General features: G+C 34.8%; 1 protein-coding gene across 3 annotated transcripts; it reads left to right on the top strand.

Moving 5' to 3' along the window:
- Nucleotides 1-3,374: 3,374 nt before the first annotated feature.
- LOC106772843 (ribokinase-like) lies at nt 3,375-9,862 on the top strand. 3 transcript variants are annotated; one of them, XM_014659453.2, is made up of 13 exons: nt 3,377-3,612; nt 3,704-3,784; nt 3,864-3,953; nt 4,603-4,680; nt 4,775-4,849; nt 5,374-5,426; nt 6,017-6,167; nt 6,522-6,632; nt 7,625-7,754; nt 7,904-8,001; nt 8,724-8,862; nt 9,081-9,133; nt 9,282-9,862. In XM_014659453.2, the coding sequence occupies exons 2-13, from the start codon at nt 3,740-3,742 to the stop codon at nt 9,372-9,374; spliced, it is 1,116 nt and encodes a 371-aa protein (XP_014514939.1). In that variant the 5' UTR covers nt 3,377-3,612; nt 3,704-3,739; the 3' UTR covers nt 9,375-9,862. The 3 variants fall into 3 exon arrangements, with proteins under 3 accessions (XP_022640828.1, XP_014514939.1, XP_014514940.2); XM_022785107.1 differs by lacking the exon at nt 9,081-9,133 and having other exon boundaries at nt 3,375-3,612; XM_014659454.2 differs by lacking the exons at nt 3,377-3,612; nt 3,704-3,784; nt 3,864-3,953 and adding an exon at nt 4,340-4,455.
- The last annotated feature ends 13,314 nt before the right edge of the window (nt 9,863-23,176 follow it).

The raw sequence follows: 23,176 nt of genomic DNA, 5'->3' as shown, positions 1-23,176 counted from the left end.
TTGGACCATCATGGAGTATTTCTAAACCTTGTACTAAGGGTTCAATAATGTGAAATTTCTTTTTAGGCCTTGTATTAAGGGTCAAGTAATATAGAGTTTTGAACAATCTTGCTTAAGTTATAGGCTAATATTTGCACCTAGAGTAAGTTATTCTTGGGTGACTAGATTTGTAACCCTAGCTTGGTGGAGGGTATCCCTCATGAGACATGGTGATCGCATGACAAGTTCTAAGTGAAGAGTTTTCTTTCAATTATAGTGGTCATGTGTCATTTTTCTATTGGAGATTTTTTGCTAAAGTGCCTTTCCACATGACAAACCCTTAGTGAAGAGTTTTCTTACAAAGGTAGTGGTCATGTGTCATTTTCCTAGTAGAGAAACTTTTGTTGAAGTGACTTTCCACATGACACTGTAAGAGTTGAGAGTTTTTCTAAAAGTTAGAGTGTCACGGGTCAAGCTCTCCTTTACCAAGATATGATTATTAGGTTTGGTGCAAGATAACATTATAGGGTTTTGGTCTTCTCTAGAAACACCTTTATCTATAGAGGTATCCCCCACCCCCCTTATAAATCCAGTTTCAAATTTGTAATGAAATACTGTCAAAATTTTAAGTCAATTTTAACTTTTCTAAGTCATGACGAACATTCCATGAGGTCTCTCTAGTCACCATTCTCTAGAGTTGGCCCAACCTCTAAGAACACCATCAACAATCTCCATTTCATCACTTAAACCTCCAAAGCGAGACACATTCTTTCCATTTTCATTGCTTTCGTGTCACTTTCAATTTCATAGATTTATCTTCTTGTTTTGGCCTAATCTAACTTGAGAAAGGAACTATCATTGTTCTTACAATATACAAAACAAACAAACAAACTATCTTTCATCTATTAATCATCAAATTCAACTATTAAGAATTTTAAATTTAAAACAGTGAACACATTTGGAAAATTAACAAATATCACAAAAAAAAAAAAACACATTTAGAAAATAAAACAGTCAACTAATCAAAACTAAAAAGAAAACAAAATTAAATACGTTGAGTGAATTTTTGTATAAGGTACTTAATTGTATGTAAAATTATATAGGATCACATCTCATTTAAATATTATGCATGCATGGTAAATTATTGTATTTTATATTTATGATATATATATATATATATATATATATATATATATATATGTGTGTGTTGTAAATTAAATTGTAACCACGTTAAAGAACTATATTAAAAAAAAACTTAAGTGTTTCATACGCTATTAAATATAAATGTTTAGTCTTATCTTGATGAAAATTATGAAAATTTTAAGGTAACAATAATATATATTTTACAATACATTTTAATAAATTAAACTATTAGAAAAAACTTAAGTTACCCACAAAATCTATTTATGAAATAATATTACCACTCATATTCTTAAAATATTATTTTTGGATTAAAAATAAAATATAGTGAAATAAATAAGAGAGATGAAATTAACATATAAAAGAGAGATGTAGAAGTGGTGGATGGAGCATTGCAATCAACAACCAACCACGTGGCCCCAAAAATGAAGTCAATTATTTGGCGGGTAATGCTGTCATGTATTATTCGTTGAAAAAGATTGTCTAAGCTTTACTAACGTCTCTGCATAAAGGATTATTTTATGTCATACATTTCTTCAAATATTAATTTATTTTTTATTTATATTATGTTAATCTTCAAATTTTCAAAACTTTTGTTTAAATACTAAGTTTTATAAGATTCGTATTTTAATAATTTATTTTTAAGTTTTAAAAATTGATTTTAAAATAAAAAAATGCTTTTATTCTAATAATATGAAACTTTAATATAAAATCTTATAAAGCTCATATTTTAAATTTAGAATCGAGTATATATGTTATAGTATATAATTAAGGACGCTAAGCATTGTATATTTTAATATGTTCTAACATCTAATTAATGAGAACATTGGACCACAAATACTTTATAATTAAAGTATTTTTTAAAAGTAATTTGCTTAATTTATTTTTATAGTTCAAAATGAAGTTTTGTTTTTGTATTTGTTAAGAAAGTTGAACAAAAAAAATTCTATAAAGTTGAATGCATAAGTTGATGTGAATAATGAATAATACTTAAATTTATTTTGGTTAGTCTCATATAAATTGTACGGTACAGTTTGGTATGTACCATACGGTCTGACCAAGGATCTAAACATTACTTAGGTTATTTTTCCAAGTCGTCCTTTCAAGTCATCCACCCAGATTGTCCTCTCATGCTTTTCATCCAGGTCATCCATCCATTTAGGTCGTTCTCTCAGACCATCCACTTAGGTTGTCCTTCCAAGCCGTCCTCCTGGGTCCACCTAAGCCTAGGTCGTGCCCAATATGACCTAACAATTGGGATTTCAAGTGTGAGTCTAAGTCCCACATTGGATGGAAATGAGAAAGTAGAGTACTATATAAAGGTGAAAAACTCAGATATAATTGTTGTTTGTGTCTCTCCGATCAACCTTCTCCTTGATAAATCTAAAAGTAATATCAGAGTTGTAAGAGGGAAGTGTACTAATGTAGAAGGAACTCACCCTTGTAAAAATAGATCATTTATATTACTGACTTGAACGTCAGAAATATGTTAATAATAGAAATAATTAACCTATATTCAAACTTTAGTAATTATTACTCATTTATTAAAAGAAAAATTAAGTGTAATATATAATTAATCTTTAAGGACTATTCTACTCTTTTTTATTTTTTATTTTGTAAATTTAAGATATTTATTTTTCTTTTAAAATTAATCAGATGTTAATTTTAATTTGTTTAACAAATACACGGACAAATTTTAAAGTTAAAATACGTCATGAATTATATTAATTGTTAATAGAATTTAAAAAATTATAATAATTATACTAAAATAAAATATATAATTATTTATTTATATTAGACAGACCATTTACCTTTAAAATAATAAGACCGATACAAATATATAATATAAATAAAAATTCAAAAGGTAGTAGTTGGGAAAGTTAGTCCAAAGAACTTTATAGCAAACTTTCAGTTAAATTTACAAAATTAAATTTATTTCACATCAATTCTCTGAGACAAAAGTTTTCCATAAAAGAATACAAGAGTAATTATTTTTGTTAATTCCAGCATTTATTTGTTTTGTTATTTTTGCTCTATCAAATTAAATATTCAATTAATTGTTTAAATTTAAAAAATACATCATTTTAAATTTTTACCGTCTTGATTGATTTGAGTTTTGCTATTTTAAGGCAATTTTACTTTACGAAGAATCATTCAACTAAAAGTTCAAATTCCTTTGTGGTATATTAATTAAAAATACTGAAGCAATAATGACTACCCCTATCCTTGAATTCAAATGAATTGCACCATTTGTTGAAAAGAAAAATCAAAGGGATGAAATTCAGAAGATCATAACCCTTACAAGGGCAACATTGATTTTTCAGAAGTCAATCTTAGCAGGACTTATACCAAACCAAAACCTTAATGGTGATAAGGATTTCACAGTCAAAACTTAAACCCTTTTCCTATTGTTTTCACTAACTGCTCTCTTCTTCCTTACATACACCTTCCACTTTTCCTCACCACTTGCCACTTTTTTGCTACCTTTGTCTGGTAAATTGACGTACACTCATCTCTCGTTCTTGTTCTTATAAATATAGCATATTGTACGATGATATATGATATGATTGCTAACTTTTCTCAGGTTGAAGAACAGAAACTAAACTTTGGAACCCAAATAATGTCTTCTGATTCTGTTCTTCCTCTCCTTGAAACCCCCATCATTGTGAGCATGATTACTACCATTCTCATTCTCATAATGATTCTTCTCAATTCAATTTATGAGTATTATGTTTATTTGGCAGGTGGGGTTTGGTGGGGTTGGGGTGGATTTTCTGGCAGTAGTGCCATTTTTTCCTAAACCTGATGCCAAGATCAGAACCACTGAATTCAAGGTTTTTCCTTCTCTAGCTTCCACTCACGCTCTTTTCTTTCCTATTGCTTCTATTATTGTTATTATTCTTGATGCTATCATGGTCACTATTCTGCCTTTTCAACACCTCAGATTTGTGATAACTTTGAGCACATCACACCAAGCATCATTAATTGAAATTAAAATGATGTGGTTTTGGCTTCTGGGTCCTGAAAAACTTTTTGACGTTGACTTTAACATTAACTAAACCATGTAACCAACTCCAACCACTCACTGTCGGTAGAGTGGACCACTATTTTTTCCTTTTACAACTCGAATAGATAAAATAATTTGCCTTTGTTTTTTTAAAATAATGTCATCCTGATCACAACTTTAATTATAATGTTTGGCTAATTTTAATTTAATTGTTGCTTTTTACTGTATAGTACTGAATTATTATGTATAAGCATTATCATTCTTGCTTGAGTAGCACTACTTCTACATATTTTTCAGAACTTTTCTGTTTTAACTCGGGCAAATTCACGGTGGATATCTTTTTTCTTTTACTTTTTAAACATGAAAAATTATTATTTCTTGTTTTTTAAAATTATTTTTCCAGACTGATCACTTCCTAACAGTGGTAATGTGATGATAAGGGTGATGAATGTTTTGTGTCATTTTTGGTTTGGCAGGTCCAAGGTGGTGGAAACACTGGAAATACTATGACATGTGCTGCCCGTTTGGGCTTAAAGCCAAGAATAATTTCTAAGGTTTCTCTTGTTTGCATGACATAAGCTTATGATAGAGTACTTAACATCATGATTGGGGTTAATTTCTTATGATTATGCAATTTGAAATCTCTAGGTTTCAACTGATGCTCCGGGTAAGAGTATGATGGAGGAACTAGAGGCTGAAGGGGTGGATACCTCTTTTTTAGTGGTATGTATCTGTCGATGTTTTTTTGTTAGTCTGAAGAGCAGAGAGTTACAAGCACCTGGATGCTCTTCCTCCTACAAAAGGAAAAAGGAAAAAGGAAACAAAAGTAACAATATTTTTAGTAAAAGTAATTAAACCTTGTATATACATATAATACATACATACATATAACACACACACACACACACACATCTATATATATATAGAAAGCATATCTTGTGAGATACAATTTTAGTTAACTTTAGTCTTTGACCATCAATTTTGATAGTGCTATGAAGATTGACTCTTCTAATGCTTTTTCCTTTATACGTGTAGTAGTTGAATCATAATTAAATACTCTTATTTTTTGTTGCTTAACTTGCTACTTGGTCTGTAATAGCAGTATGAATAAATTCATGAAAAAAAGTTGTAAATGCCACTTTATCCTTTTGTCATTTGCTCTTGGTTGTGGCAAGCAAAACAGTGCTCAACCCAATCTCTATTTCGATGGTGTTCTTTCACTGATTCTTTTTTCCATTTCTTTTCAGGTCTCGAAGGAAGGGACTTCACCATTTAGCTACATCATTGTTGACAGCCAAACGTATGTGATGTACTTAAACAATTTTTAAACAAGATCTATGTTTATTATCTTGGCTAAGTCTGTACAATTTCTCACAAGGCTTTGAAAAATGAAAGTTTTGACAATGACATTTTTGTAAGCACAAAACTTTAATGCAGTTCTTTAGCTATTGTTCGTGTTGTTCTTTAGTCAGAATTAAAGTTTCACTTTAATCTGCATTATATATTTTTAATCTCCAAAGTATCATTACATGGATCAGGTAAAATTCTAATTTTTGAGTTAATTTTCACCACAGAACAACACTAAGAGTATTTAAGAAAATTGCATATAAGTTTCGTTCCTTTATCTAATTTCTTTTGAAATAATGATAAAACTAGATTAAAGTTGTGAGGTTAACAGTGACTCAACATTCTTCTTTGTTTATATGTGCAATTTATACATTACAGAGGACATTTGCAAGAACATGATGGTTTTACAGTGGAATAATATCTTCATATGAAAGTTTCTTTCTTGATAAATTGTCATGCCTAACTGAAATGATTTAAATGACTCCTTCTACCTGATTGATTCAGGTGTGAAAAATGATTAAACCTAGAAATTTAAACATTCAGGAAAACAAGGACGTGTATATTCACCCCAGGATACCCTCCAATGGTTCCAGCCGATCTTCCAAAAGCCAATTTGTTGTCTGCACTGGATGGAGCAAGAGTGGTCTATTTTGATGCAAGGATGGCTGACAGTGCTCTTGTCATTGCTCAAGAGGTAATTACATCTTAGTTGTTACCTAGTTTGGGTAATGCGAACTTCCATATAGAATTATTCTCATTAGATTTGTGCTCAAGTCAAATTTGTGACTGCTATCAATACTTATTATGGTTACTAATTCAAATACTAGCAGTGATTGAGGATAACAGATCATAAGCCTCTTAATTAGGATAGAAAACTTCAAATCCCTTTTTTGTATAAAGTATCGTGAAAATACACCTGATTATGTATCTGTAAATGAATCATTACTAGACTCACAAATGTTGTCCTTAATGTGATTGCTTTTGATAATTGAAGAGAAAGCGTTTTGGTGAAACATAAGTTAAATTTAATTATATTTTGTCCTTTCAGGCATTTCGGCAGAATATATCTATCTTGATTGATGCTGAAAGGCCTAGGGAAGGGTTGAACGACCTCCTTGGATTGGCTGATTATGTTGTATGTTCTGAGAATTTTCCAAAGGCAAGTTATTCATACTATCATGAAGTAGAATCCTAGAATATCTCAAAATCTTGGGACTCACCTGTGAGTCCTTTTTTGGCTTGCAGATATGTTGTATGATTCTTAGATTCCAACAATCTCATCATTAGATAAAGTTTCTTTTGCAAATTCAAAATTATTGTCTTATAGTCAGAAGAAGGACCTAGGAGAACTATTTAATGCCTTTTCTTTTGCAAATTCAAATTGTTTGTCTTATAGTCAGAAGAATACCCTAGGAAAACTATTTAAAGGTTATAATAAAATGGAAATATGAGTTTGTTCCTATCTAACATGTGAAAGGACCTCCTTGTAGGGTAGAACTTGGGACTTACTTTAGGGCACATCATACATGTTACATCATAAAGCATAAAAGAAGAGGATTATGTAACATGCATGGTATATGCATCTCCCACCCTCTTTCTAAACGCATCCACCAGATTGGATCTATGTTAGGAATGTGCCTTAACATCATTCGCAGCAGGTGCATATGTTTAATGTGGATTCCTAAAAATCAGGTCAACCTGATATTTAAAAGGAGGTAAAGGAAAACTGGTAAATCAGATCAAATAAGACATAACTAGTGAATCAGGGCATGTAATGGACAATGGTTGATCAGTTCTGTGAGTGAACAACTTGTCTCTAACCATTTCCTTCCAAGTCTAACATGTGGGCCATTTTAAGGGCTCGTTTACTTTGAGAGAATGTGTTCTATTTCCATTTTCTGTTTTCACTTTTAATTACCAAAATTTCACCATTTGTTTCCTAATATCAGAGATTTGTACTAGAAACCATGAAATCAGCTTTCATTGTTTTCAGGAATTCTTTCCTAATTTCATCTTTTTCGATTTTAAAGTTTAATGTTTGCGCATTATTTTATTTCATGTATGGTTCTCTATTCTACTTGGTTGAACTGTTTGTGTGATATTTCTTTCTATATGAATTGTATTTATGATTTGTGAGTAACAATTTGACAGGCCTGGACAGAGGCATCATCTATTCCAAGAGCACTAGTTTCAATTATTTTAAGGTTTCCAAGACTTAAATTTGCAATTGTAACTTTGGGAAAGGAAGGCTGCATAATGCTTGAGAAATGTGTAGATGATGGTAAAAATACTTGTTTACTTCTTGTTTTTGGCCCTATCAAGTTGAATTCATATGAAAAAATAGGCATAAAGTGTAGTGTCTGGATAAATAATTTTTTTTTTCTACAATTAAATTCTTCTGTAGCATAAGTTGCAATTACTTTCTGGCAGAGAGTTCTCATATAGAAGAAATGGATGTCGACAGCTGTTTGACATCATTAACAAAAACAAAGGACGATAGCATAGCCATGCCAACCTGCATAGCCTCGGTAATAACCTGGTATTTATTGTTAAAATTCTAGGTGAGCTCTGATTGTGCAATGTGTTCTCTTATTTCTTAAACCATTGGACCCTGTAGGTATATGGACTGAACTGCTTCTAATAATCTGTCATATGAAACACTACTAGTACTAGTACAAAGTCATCACTTACACAAGACTAGTCTGTTTTATCAAATGGCACAAGAGCTTGTCCAACTGGTAGATATATACGTACTTCTGGTAGAGATTCTCCAGACAAAAAAGATTCACATTTTAAATGTACAAAATGGGAGAAAGTTAATTTAGGTTAGTATTTCTGGGGCAAGATACCATTGGTTAACAGAATACTGCAAAAAGAACTGATACTTTTCCCATGGATATATGGACATGGCAAAAAAACTGAGACTTTTTGTGCACAACTTATTTTGATTGTGGAAAGAGAGTTGATTCTTTGGCAATTAAGATAAGTACAGATCAAAACTTCTTTTCATGTTAATCATCGCCAACCTAAAAGTATGCGATGGGATACCTTTTTTGCAAAGGCATTTGGATTCAAATGTCATGGAACATGAAATTTCTAGCATTCTATTAATTGAGGTTAAAAATTTCTATACCTGTAACACCATTTTTCATAACTCTGATTTATGGTAAATGTTGGCTAAACAATGTCTGGTTGCATTATATTCATGTACAAATCCTCTTGGATTGATCTTTTTGCTTAATCCTCCCAGCCAGTTACAAAATTAATAGCTGAAGGGATAGGATCTGTGTGTGGGAGATTATATTTTGGGACAACTGAAAAGATTCCACCATCAGAGCTTATTGATACAACAGGTGCCGGGGATGCATTTACAGGAGCTGTTTTATATGGTAAGCGCAATCTCTTCATATATGAATTTTCTGTTTTTTCCTCTATACAGATTCTACCCAATTTCAGATATAGAGTTATATTGTTCACCGTAATTCTATTGTATCCATCACTTCTACCCTCTCTAACTTTTGATCATGTCACTTGTCCAGTGGCTTGTTAGTTTTTCTCCTTTGATGCTACAATTTCAGAATTTAAATGGTGGTTATTTTATCTGCAGCGATCTGTGCCAACTTACCACCAAAAAAAATGTTGCCTTTTGCTTCTTATGTGGTAAGCAAGAAACGAGATGGCTTAATTGGGATTTATAATGTACACAAATACAGAACAATAGAGAAACACGTGTTTTTTTGTACTTTTCTTTGTTCAACTTAATTTGAAATTTGAAGATAATCAAGATTGCTTTTGATGTTAATTACAGGCAGCTGCCAAATGTAGAGCCCTTGGAGCTCGTGCTGGCCTTCCATACCGCACCAATCCATACCTGACATCTTTTACTGAGAGTATAGTATAGAGTCCTATCTAAATCCTAGATTAATCATGCAAGAAACAAGGCTTCAGTATAGGAATTTTTCTGCTGTCTTCCAGTTTATAATCAATCATGCAGCTCAAATGTTTGTGTTTTTATGTCTTTAGTGTAGCTAATTGTAAATTAAATTGTATAGATGTTGATAAAAATGTGTGTCAAGTTCCAAGTTACTGAGATCTACATTTTGCAATAAAGTGTATTTCTCTATCATATAGGGTTGGGTTAAAAAATGACCCAACCCTACCCATAAACAAGGCCAAACACTTGTTGTGACCCTTTCTTCTACTAAGACATTGTCATTGTTATTGTTTAATATCATTATTGCAATTGTCATGACAACCATTGGAGCATTCATGTAAAGCTTTACTGATAAGTCATGACAATTGTAGTTTGTGTTGCCTTTACAATCAATGGTGATCTTTGTAGTTGTCAACACTCATTTTCTGTTCTATTCACTCTTTATTTTGTTATTCTTCTCGCTTCTTTTTCTTTTTTTGTTAGCTTCTTTTCTTCCTAGAGTTCTTATTTTTTTATTTAGAATTTGAAGAAAAAATGGCATTCAGTGGTTCAAGTAATGCTTAATTTAAGGTTATGGAGAATTGTATTTACAGTTACAATTTTTAAATAAAGAAATTATATTTAAAAGTACGAATTTAGGGTTATTTTACTTTTTTTTTTCTTTTATTGATGAAGTGCAGCACCTTTTTGGCTTTTTATATTTTTCCTAAAATCGTAACACGGTTTTTATGTTTTAAATCATGTTTGTTTTCTATTTTTAAATTTTTTTGTTATAATCATATGATACATAACTATGTGTAATATTATGATTAAAAAAAATCCAAACAACAGTCTTGTGTTTAAATCGATAGATTTAATGACCTATAGGAATGAATAAGATCCTGTGTTTCAAAACAACGAAAAGCCAATCTAAAATTATGTTTCAGAAAAGACAAAAAATAAAATGTAATCCACTTCACAAACTCACCATGAAAAATTATAGGAAAAAATATTTGACACAATTTATTATTTATTTATTATTATGCTGACATACTTTAAATTTAATGAATAAATGACATATATTTGTAAAATTTTTTGTGTTAGTATATTATTTTCTAAAATTATAGTTATAAAATAAAAATTTTACACAAAATTTAATTTACATAAAATCATCTTAATAATAAAGATATTAAAAGAAAGGATTAAAACAAAAATAATTAGTATTTAAAAGTTTCATAAGAAAATCATCATATGAGTTGGTTAGAGTTTAATATGTAGAAACTTGGTAAAATACTTAGGAATAGGAATATTGGTAGATGAGATGAGTACAGTACGAGTAAAATTAATCTAATTTAATATTAAAAAGTTTGAGCTATAAATAGAAAATTAACTAATCGAGATTTATTTTACAAAATTTATCATTTCTCTAAAACATACTTATATTCTTTTGTTAGGATTTTTTCTATAGTTGATAAGATATTTTCTTTATGTAGATAGAATGTTTTATGAGAGCTCAAGTTTGTGGAGTTTTGTATAAAAAGTATAAGTTCAGGTAAGAAGGTTAATTGTTCTATTGGATTTTTTTTTTTTTTATTAGTTTATGTTTTTTTGTGTGGATAAATATAAGTTAAGCTATGATGAGTTGAAAAGTAGTTTATATTGGTCATTTTGTTGTTTGTGAATGTTTTGATTGAATCAAACGAATTAATATGGTTGAAGTTTTATGTTGAAAATATAAGATAGAAAATGTTGAGTCGTATGAGTTTAATTTTTTGAAATATATCGGTCGAGTTAAGTGATTACATTATAGATAAATTTTAAATTGGATATACATTTTTTTAGCTTAAGGAATGAATAAAGACACTTAAATAGACCAAAGCGATCAACTCACAGTTAAAATCTTTTTGTAGTTATGTAGAGAAAGTTCCAAACAATAGTCTAGACAATAGGATGAGTATGTCAGTTTCGAATAAATTAGCCTAAGATAACTTATTTTAGAACTAGATGATATTCTTTGAGAGGTTGAAAAGAGAAAAACATAAATAGAAGTTAAGTATACCAAAGTGATATACTTATCAGTTCTCTAAGTAGAGCAAATGATACACATAGATAAGTGTTTGACATTAGTGAATTTCAATGTTTAATTAGAACTTATCTTGTTTTGATTTGTATAAAATTTGTGATAACTACCTCGATTTTACTTGTTTTGCAAGAACACATGAAATCAATGAGTTAAATCTGCATTTTTTAAGAAAAGAAAAAGATTTTCAACCATTTTGGAGAATTTTCCTTGCCATAATTGTAACGCAACTTGAGGGATTGAGCATAGAGAAAACCCATTCAAAAAGGTTTCTTTAAGCCATAAGCTAGAGCTTGAACCATGGAAGAGTGTGTCATTATTAAGCAACCTCAAGCAGCTCTACCCCAAGAACTCATAGCTTAAACTAAGAAGGAAACCCACCAAAGGAGGAATCCTCAACGTTGGAGTCGTGAACCAACGCTTGAGTCATGCTGCGAAAGTCTATAAATAAGAGCATTCTTGACATATCTGAGAGTGGTTGAGAATAGAGAAAATAAGACAGAGAAAAGGGACTTCGATATTAACTTTCTTAGGGTGAGTTTAGAGAGAGACTCTAGTGAGTCTTGTCACACATAATCTTTGTAAGTTAAAGACATATTCTTAGAGGATTAGGAGAAGTTTTCCTCCTCCTTGCATGTACTTCTTTAAATATTCATGAGGAGCTAAACCTCCATTATGTTGGAGCATGATGTAGTAGATTCAAACTTTCTAGTATTCGATGACACTTTCATTTATGTAGCTTTCATTTTATTTAAAGTGGTTAATTGATTTATGTTTGATAGTTGGATGAACTGATCACTAATCCTATTTAACTGGCTTAAGATTGAGTGGAAGCTAGTCTTAAGTTATGGTCCAATCAGTTTTCCTATATGTTTCTAGATGAAATAGACCAAAGATGTGTAGTTAGAACAAAGTCTTGATCATAATGCAGGTGAGTCGTATGCGGTCACTAACGGGTTTCACACTAAACAATAGGAAAAATACTAGTCTTTGAGTAATTTTATCTTGAAAGTAGTAAAAGCTTGTAGCCTAAGACAATCTGGCTAGGTGAGACTTGGTGATTAAGAAGTCTTTGACTCACCTCTCTTACCTGGGAGTTGGTTTTTGATGAAAACTTATAACCTTTTCAAGTTAAGAAAACTCTTTAAATTAAAAGATATCAAGACATTCGTCTCCACATAGGGTAAGTGACTATGAGAAATTTATCATCCGTAAATAAATTTCAAAGAAACTAAGAGAACTTAACCTTTGACGGGAAAAGGAAGTGCAAATGAGAATGAGAGACAAAATTGATAAAGAACTACAAATTTCACTCCTCGCGGATGACATTAAGGTTTTGAAAGAAGAGCAATTACAAAAGAAGGTAAAATCAAGGGGAAGTAGGAGTGAGGAGTCTAATTTTGAGCAAGAGAGCTTGAGGGTAGGCTAATGGGGCACTTTGGGGTAGATAAAACCCTAAGAATGCTTAAGGAAAAATTCTTTTCGCCATATATGAGGAAGGATGTACAAATACATTACTATAGATGTATTACATGTTTGCAATCTAAATCTACAACAATGTCTCATGGATTATATACTCATTTGCCTATTGCTTTAACCCCTTGAGAGGATATTAGCATGAACTTTATCTTAGGTCTTCCACGAGCTGACAAGTGTTTTAATTCTATCTTTATGGTAGTGGATGGTTTAAACAAAATGACCAATTTTATATCCTGCCACAAAGTAGATGATGCAAGCAACATAACAAAGTTATTTTTTAGAGATGTGCTTAAATTTCATAGAGATGTGATTAATTTTCAGTATTTAAATTTCTTGCATGATATTTTAATATGTTAGGAGTAAGAAACACAAAATTAGAATATGTTGTAGTTAGTTTTAAGTTTTCCATTTTAATCAAACACTTTAAGGAAACCCCTTTTTGAGAAACAGAAATTGGAACATAATTTGAGGACATTGGAAGCCAACTCTAAGATCTTGAAAAACAAAGAATTTTATAGCCTTAAAATGAGCATAAGTGATTAGTAGTTGAAAGGTTTGTGCTTCAGAGAAATGAGAGAGATAAGATTCTAAATTGAGAGAGTGAGGATCTTGAAGCATATTGGATACAAGCAGCCTATTGAGTTTTATGCTACATCTTTGAAGAAATTGAAATTTGACCTTCAATTGAAAGAACCAAGGCCATTTTTTTTTGTTTTGAAAAATAGAGCAAAAAAGCCTACTTGTGAACATCTTTGTTAAATATTTTTAGCACCGGGGCCTTTGTAAATACACATCCTTAGCCAGAAACAAAATTAACCACCTTCTCACTAAGAAAATATTAGAAATTAAGTGTTAAAAAAATACATGGGCAAGAGAAGGAAGGCTGAACAAAATCTTAGAAAATAGGCCTAAGATCGAAAAACCAAAAAGAAAATAAAAGAGACTTAAGCAAGCACCAATAGAAAGAAAACTGAAAAATATCAAAATAAAAAACGAAAAGGTGCACGACTGAAGAGCTTGAATGAAGAAGGCCTAGAAATTTAAAAAATAATATGTTAAAGACCTTCAAAGACCTAAAAGAAATAAATAAACTCATTATGCATGCTAGTTGCTCATCTTTTCCTTAGTGAGTTTGTATACCATTGAAAAACCATAAAATTCTATGAAGTCTAGTCTTATTACAAGCCGAACAAAATCCTTAGTGATCCTTGAAGGTTAAGTGTGGGAAGTATTCATGGAGATATAGTTCAAAGTTTGGAAAGGGTTGACATCCACTGTAAAGAGTGAAACATCAGAGTGAGAAGAGCTTTCTCGTGCAAACACAAGAGTCAATTCATAATTTTACACTTCTTCCATACTATGAAAACTTGTGCTATTGTTGAGATTGTTGATAAGGGAAGCACTGGTTTAGCTAACATTAATCTCACATTGCTTTAGTCACTCTGGTTTTTTATGATGACAACACATTATTAATAACACATGTATTGTTTTGTGTTACATGTTCTATTCCTTATTGTGAGTGATATATTAATGAACATGTTTGTGTTGATCTTGATATATGAATGCACATTCAATGAGCTTATATGTGTTACATCATGTTTGAATGCGTTACATATGTTTTTGAAGAGAAAACCACATGCACTTTTATGAACTTATATTGTGTGGCATAACTGCAAGTTTTAAGTCGACTTCATTATGAAGTAAGTCAATTAAAACTCGTGATTATGCACAGATTTTCAAAAGCAGTGTTGTGAGTGATTTTGCATTGAAAAGATTTTCAAACTGAGTTGATGTGCCTAAGTCGACTACATGTGCAGTGGATCCGACTTAGTTAGTTGATTGATTTGAAATTTTGTTATGCTTGTGTACAATAACAACTATATTTCAAAAGTTAGTTAAAGCTTTAATGATAGTCAATTGTATTAAATGCAAAATCAAATTGGTTGTTGTTGACTGTTACTATTTGACTTAACTGTTATAACTCTCTAAGGACAGTCGACTTTATTAATAGCTTAGTTGACTACAGGAGCGTCTGATTTATAGAAAACAATAAATAGACGTGCCTAAGTTGATCACAGAGACTTTGGTTATTCTGACAGTTTCATTTGTGATTTACAAATTGTGATCTCTGAAATTTGCTCCAAGAACTCATCAAGGAGACCATGGTGATCTATCTTTGAAGAGGTTCTTTGAAGGAGAAAGATTTATGTGCTTACTGGATGATCATACCCTACACATTGTGGTGCTCATTTGCTGATCAAGATTTTTATCCATCTTTGTAAAGATTGTTGTTGTTTTCCTGCTGGGATTGCAGGGGGTTGACTGATGGAGTCTGGACACTTTGAGGATTGTTCAAAGTGGGTTGAAGATTGCAGAAGAGGGGATATATTGCTGCAGATCTTGTTGTGTGTATTGCCTATATTTTGGTTAGAGGGTTAGAGAGGTGTTTTATATTTTTGACGTGGAGGTCTCTATAAAAGTCTTGTTGTAAAAACAATGACCATTATAGTGCATTTGCTTTGGATTATGGAAGGACACTGGATGTAGGCATTGAGGCCAAACTAGTATAAAAAACTGCGTTTGATTTCTCTATCCTTACACTTTTACATTAAGTCGACTTTACTACTTTCATAGTCAACTTTGTATTTTCCGCTGCACTTACATTTTTCATTCCTTGTGATTCAAGAAACTTTGTAAAGGTTAATACTTTGTGAAAAAGATTTTAAAAAGACTCTGATTTTGAAACCTCACCAATTCACCCCCCTACCTCTTGGTGTTAAAACGAAACCAGTCTGTTTTCCAACAATTGGCACCAGAGTTGGTTTTCATAAGATATTTGAAAAACTAGTCGAATTATGTTTTCCTTGAATCGACTATATACCTCGGAATGACTTCTGTTTTTCAAAAAAATAGGATATGTGAATCCACATTTGAACTGATAACAACCAATTGCAATAGGAAGTCAAAATCTATTACTAATGGGTTTAATGAATCTCTTGAAACAACAATCTTGTAGGACAAGGCAACAAATGATGAGAGATCTGATTTTGGATAACAAATATTAAATTTGTTTGCTAGTAAATTCACAAGATTTCTCAACGAAAAAATGGTCAAAGTGCTGACAAGACAATCACAACGGATGAAGATGAACTAATCATGATGGCAAAGTCTAAAGTAGCTGAAACAAATCTGAAACATGAAGCAAAAAGTTGTACTTGGTACTTGGAAAGTGGATCCTTGAGACATATGATAGGGGATCCTACAAAGTTCTCAAATATATCTTACAAAACTACTGGCCATGTTACATACGGTGACAACAACAAAGGAAAGATTATAGGTATAGGTAAAATTAAAACTCCTTCATCTTATGAAATTAAAAATGTTCTTCTTGTTGAAGGGTTAAAGCGCAATCTTCTCATCATCAGTCAGCTATGTGACAAAGGATTAAAGATTACCTTTGAGCCTAAATATTGTTTGATTAGCAACAAATCAATAGATGAATTGTTACTTGTGGGGAAAAGGCTTAATAACATTTACGTAATCGACCTCAAGGAAACATCGTTCAAGTTCATAGTATGTTTGATGACTAAAGAAGATTATGTGTGGTTATGGCATAAGAGACTTTCTCACATCAACACGGGTCAACTAAACAAGCTTTTCTCAAAGGATCTTGTGATTGGTCTTCCCAACATTCGCTATGCTTCTCAAAGATTATGTGGTGCGTGTCAAAAGGGAAAGCAAACTAGACAATCCTTCAAGAACAAAAGAGAAATGTAAACTTCAAAACCCCTGCAGCTACTGCACATGGACTTATTTGGTCCTTCAAGAGTAAGGAGCCTTGGTAGAAACTCTTATGGACTTGTTATAGTTGATGACTACCCTCAGTATACTTGGACATACTTCATTGCTGCAAAGACTGACACACTTAAAGTATTCAAAAGGTTTGTTGTTGTTATTCTAACACTTTCACTTGTGATTTACAGATTGTGATCTTTGAAAATTTGCTCCAAGAACTCATCAAGAAGACCGTGGTGATCTATCTTTGAAGAGGTTCTTTGAAGGAGAAAGATTTATGTGCTTACTGGCTGATCATACCCTGCACATTGTGGTGCTCATCTGCTGATCAAGATTTCTATCAATCTTTGTAAAGATTGTTGTTGTTTTCCTGCTGGGATTGCAGGGGGTTGACTCGTGGAGTCTGGACACTTTGAGGATTGTTCAAAGTGGGTTGAAGATTGCAGAAGAAGGGATATATTGTTGCAGATGTTGTTGTGTGTATTGCCTATATTTTGGTTAGAGGGTTAGAGAGGTGTTTTATATTTTTGACGTAGAGGTCTCTATAAAAGTCTTGTCGTAAAAACCTTGACCATTATAGTGCATTTGCTTTCGGATTGTGGAAGGACACTGGATGTAGGCATTGAGGCCGAACCAGTATAAAAACCTGTGTTTGATTTCTCTATCCTTACACTTTTACATTAAGTCGACTTTACTGCTTTCATAGTCAACTTTGTATTTTCCGCTGCACTTATATTTTTCATTCCTTGTGGTTCAAGAAACTTTGTAAAGGTTAATACTTTGTGAAAAAGATTTTAAAAAGACTCTGATTTTGAAACCTCACCAATTCACCCCACCCATCTTGGTGTTAAAACGAAGCCAACCTGTTTTCCAACAGCTATGTTATTTATGAGAATGAAATTAAATATACATGTTTCTTTTATCATGCATTACCTGAGAAGAAAAAAACCAATGAATTTGAATTGTGAACTAAACTTCTCTTTGTAAAAATGTTACTTATGCTGAATTCCAAACTTGTTTGAGGGAAAAGAAGGTTTGATGTTGGGGTGTTGATAAGTCCTTAGTATTAGTAGATTTCAATGTTAATTTAACAATTAACTTGCTTTGATTGAATGTAAAATTCATGATAAGGCCTTTATGGACCGCTATCAGAAGATGGTCAGAAAAGTTAAAGGACTCAACACCGAACTGGCCCTCCAATATGTTATGCCGGCCTTGAGACCAAGGCCGTTCAAGGACAGTATATGTCGGAGAAACCCAAAGACGATGAAGGAATTGAGGGAGCGGGCGGCTGATGAAATAAGTGTGGAGGAGATGAAACAATCTTACAAAAAAGAGGCACAGGAGGCTCGAGAGAAGGAGGGAAAGAAGGCGGAGGGCACATCTGGTAAGATCGGGGGGTTCAAGCTGAGGGAGTCGCTTAGAGGGTCGCGCTTCCAACAATACACCCAAGTGAACGCACCCCGTGCTAGGATACTACAGGAGGCCTTAAGTACCGAGCTTATCCCAAGCCCGAAGAAGCGAGCCACACTACCTAGGGCCGACTGTGACAAACATTGCTTATACTACCAAAATTTCGGTCATACCATTGAGGAATGCATGACATTGAAAGATCGTATTAAGGAACTAATCAAAGAGGGACATTTGAAAAAATACATTAAGACTAACCGAAGTGTCGTGTCAACGGAGCGACGGCGAAACCCCCGCAGAAGTCCGGTAAGGAGGGATGACCGAGACCGCCCAGCCTTCCGAGTATAAATGGTCTAGTCGACGGGGCATCCGGCCACCAGATGCTAAGTTTCCTCGGCACCTATTTAGGCTACAATCAGATACCAATGTACGCTCCGGACTGAGAGAAGACGACCTTCATCACGGAGAAAGGAAATTATTGCTACAATGTCATACCCTTTGGGCTCAAAAACGTCGGGGCCATTTATCAAAGGCTGATGGATAAAATCTTTGCAGACCATATCAACCGATGTTTAGATGTATACGTAGATGATATGGTCGTAAGGTCCATGTCCGGGTCGACCATATTAGGGACTTGGAAGAAGTGTTTTTTCAGGTGAGGCGTTACAATATGAGGCTAAACCCTACCGAGTGTACCTTTGGGGTGGCCGCTGGGAAGTTCTTAGGTTTCATGCTCACCGCCCGTGGCAAAGAGGCGAATCCCGATAAGTGTGCGGCCATCCTCGATATGAGAAGTCCTGCCACCTTAAAGGAGATACAACGACTGGTAGACTGACTAACATCTCTCTCGTTTCATACCTAAACTAGCAGAACGGATCCGGCCTATTATTAGGCGAATGAAGAAAGGGGGAGGGACAGAACCTTGGGATGCCAACTGTGAGCAAGCCTTTACTGAGGTAAAAGCCATACTCACTAACCCACCTATCATGAACCGACCGCATCCGGGCGGTGATCTCCAAATATACCTTGGCATGTCGGCCAAAGCTATCAGCATCGTCTTGGTGCAGGAACAGCCAGAATCACACCTCATCTATTTCGTAAGCAGAACGTTGCAAGAAGCGGAAATACGATACCAACAAGTGGAGAAGGTCGCGTTGGCCCTAAAAAATGTCGCCCGAAGACATCGTCCATACTTCCAAAGCCATCAAGTAATCGTGCAGACCGACTATCCCATTTTAAAGATTTTAAGAAAGCCCGACCCGATCGGACGTATGGTGGGTTAGGTTGTGGAGCTATCAGAGTTTGGCTTGCGATACGAACCTCGAGGGTTAGTCAAGGGACAACACTTGGCGTATTTCGCGATGGAATTGTCGCAAGGCGTCCTAGGTGATCATTGGAATCTGTACGTGGACGGCGCATCCGGTCGAATGGGTGGAGGCGCAACAGTGGTCTTAGAAGGACCGAATGGTTTCTTGTTGGAACAATCCCTTATCTTCAAATTTCAAGCATCGAACCATTGTATGAGGCCTTAATAGCGGGACTGCAGTTGGCTAGAGATTTGGGGACTCGACACCTAACATGCCGAACAAATTCTAAACTGGTGGTAGGCCATATGAATGCTGAGTTTTAGGTGAAGGATGACTATTTGCTTTGATACTTTCACAAGGCCAGCACCCTCGCAAAAGGATTCGAGTAACTCGTCCTCAAACACATCCGGGCGAGGAGAATTCGAGCAGACACACTGTCTAAATATAGCAACGGCAAGGAAAAAGGACAATTAACAACCATTATCAGACAGGTACTAGCGGGCCCTTCAGTGGAATGTATGGCGATTAACAACCAAGGAGAGGCGGATTGGCAGATTAAAATCCGTAGGTTAATGCACGATCAAGATATCGATCGCCAGGTCAAGCCAGCCGATGCGCGCAGAATCGCTTGGTATGTTATCATAGGGGATGACCTATATCAGAGGGTTTTCTCACCCCCTTGCTCAAATGTTTACGCCCCCAAGTGGCTCTATACGTAATGGACGAGCTACACAATGGGATATGCAGTTTCCATACTGGCAGACAAGCTTTAAAGGCAAGGGCCCTCCGGGCAGGCTATTATTGGCCAACCATGGAAGAAGATACTAAAACTTTCGTGCAAAAATGCGAACGATGTCAAGCACACGCGAATATCCCCCACCCCTCCCTCTGGCTCAACTACACTCGCTCATATCCCCATGGCCATTTGCACAATGAGGAATGGATATTGTGGGCCCCTTTCCCACTGGACAGGCACATAAAAGATTCATCCTTATTGCAGTGGATTACTTCACAATGTGGGTGGAAGCTAAAGCCCTCGCCACCGTTATCGCCCGACAAGTGCAAAATTTCTTTTGGAAGATAATATGCAGGTCCGGTCTCCCCCGAATAGTCATCACGGACAATGGCAGACAATTTATAGACAAAAAGTTGAGGGCATTTTATCAAGGTCTGGGGCTAAGGCACGTCACGAGCTCGGTGGAGCACCCTCAAACCAACGACCAAGCAGAGGCGACGAACAAGATAATAGTGGCAGAGCTCAAAAGGAAGCTGAGCGACAATAAATGGGCATGGGTAGATGAATTACCCAAAATCTTGTGGGCATATAGATGCACACCGCACGACACCACCGACGAGACGTCATTCAACCTTACCTACGGGACCAATGCCATATTGCCCGTCGAAATCGGGGAACCATCTTTGAGGAGACAGGTGGAGGATCTCCAGATGAATGATAATGAGCTCAGAATCGAATTGGACACCCTGGATGAGAAAAGACATCGGGAGGTTCTTCAGGCCGAAGCATGCAGACGAATGGTAGAAAGAAAGTACAATATGCAAGTGCGGCCAAGGAACTTTCAGGAGGGAGATTTGGTATGGAGGAAGACCGGGGACGCCCGGAAGGTTGTGTCTCACGGGAAGCTCGCTGCGAAATGGGATAGGCCTTTCAAAGTAGAAAAAGACCTACGTAACGGGGCCTACCGCCTATCCTCGCCCGATGGGAAGCCTATACCCAACACATGGAATGCAACACATTTGAAATTTTACTTCAGTTAGAAAATTACTAATGTATCATACTTTTGGTCTGTGAAATGAAATACAACATCTCTGCAAGTCTTTACAATTATTCAAACATTTTTCTCACCCGCGACAACACATTCGAAACTGGGTGACGAATGGCGAGTTCGTTAAGAATCACTGCCACCCGACCAACACATCCGAAACCGGGTGGCAAATGGCGAGTTCGTTAAGAACCACTGCCACCAGACCAACACATCCGAAATCGGGTGGTGAATGGCGAGTTCATTAAGAACCACTGCCACCCGACCAACGCAGCCAGACCCGGGGGACAAATGGTGAGTTCTTGATGGGGAACTGCATACCTAGAGAGAATATTCTAAAATGGCATACAAGAAATGGAAAGAAATTAAAAGTGGAAAAGATTAGAGAAAAGGAAACTTAGGACTTGAAGATGCGCCAGTTGAAGGAGGCTTCAAGATAAGCATCAAAGGAGGACCGCCACTTGCTTGAGCAAGATAAGGTCTGTCCAATGAGGGACTTAGGAGACATAATACTATCTCAAAAGAGGATTGCAAATGTGCAAATCAACTCAAATTCAATTCATTCAAGGTGTATGTACAAAGGAGACCCCCTAGGCTTCTTATATAGCTTTTGGAGTGAGTTTGGATGATAGTTTCAAGAGATGTGGGACTTGAATGCCTAAGGTCTAACCAGCAATGTCCCTAGGTGTTTCTTAGTCCCACATTGCTTAACTCTCTGTCAACACCCAATTTCGTCTGGGTGGCTAACATACGCATTTTCTTATCTTATCTTATTTTATGTCTTTTTTTTTTTATTTATTATTATTCTATTTTATCTTACTTTTCCTTTTTAACTTTGTTTAGCGTAATTAATATAAGGTTTAATACCTATTTTGGTCCCTCCTTTGGGAGGGTTTGTACAAAGTGGTCCCTCCTTTTTTCAAAAGTTCACTTAAGTCCTACCTTTTGCAAAAACTGTTCAAAGTGGTCCTTTTTGCTAACGGCGTTAAGTTCAGTAACGGCAGAGGTGCCGGGTGTCTAATGTCTGATTATGTGGCATTGTTATTTGTTTTAATAAATATATATAATTGTGACGTGTAAATTATATTAATTAGGGTAAAATAAAGAAAGGAATTAGGGGTAATTAGGGTTAGAAGATTGGGGTAATTGGAATTGGATTGCGATTGAGATTGGGATTTTCGTGGTCGATTTAGGGTTCACCAAACACCTTCAATCCAGTAATTTCTGATTGCGATAATTTTCTCACTTCAACGCATCTTTGTTCTTTTTCTTTCCTCTGTAAAATTCAGTTTCTCTCTCTACAGAAAAAGTGGCAATTTCTCTTTGGAATCCTAATTCTAAATTTAAATCTGGCTGAAGGAGATATGATCCAAAGAGGTGACTGAGCAGGAAGAGGAGGAATCGAAGGATTCAAAGATGGGTTGCAACCAATCGAAGATCGAGAACCCCACTTGCCTCAAAAACACCGGTGCCGCCCTCGGCGACTTCGCCCCGGGGGAGGTTTAGAACCCCAATCGCCTGTGGGGAAGGGCGTGAAGCTGAAGCAGACGCCGAGTTTTGTGGAGGGAAAGAGGATTGTGAAACATTCCTGCAGCAGATATTTGCTAAGCAAATCGATGATGCCCTGAAAGCCATTGACAAGGATATTCAGTCTCTACAGGAGGAACTGACAGCCATATCTCAGAAAAGGGACAAATCTTTTGAGAGCATGCAACAACTGAAAAATCAACGTGAGGAGGGGAATTCCTATATCTATCAAATCCCAGCAGTAACTGATGAATATGAATTTGAAAATCCCAAAAAGGTGACCCCTGACAAGGAGCCTGAAATTGATCCTGCAAAGCTGAAAGAGATGAAGCATGAAGAGGAAATTTTAAAAGCACAGCAGGCCTTGGAAAGAAAGAAGAAGTTAGCTAACAAAGCTGCAGCCAAAGGTTG

The sequence above is a fragment of the Vigna radiata genome, chromosome 8 (genome assembly GCF_000741045.1).
Source record: "Vigna radiata var. radiata cultivar VC1973A chromosome 8, Vradiata_ver6, whole genome shotgun sequence".
In the NCBI taxonomy this organism is placed as follows: domain Eukaryota; kingdom Viridiplantae; phylum Streptophyta; class Magnoliopsida; order Fabales; family Fabaceae; genus Vigna; species Vigna radiata.
The sequence above is the reverse complement of the archived record's forward strand: the minus strand, read 5'-3'. Positions and strand labels throughout refer to the sequence as shown.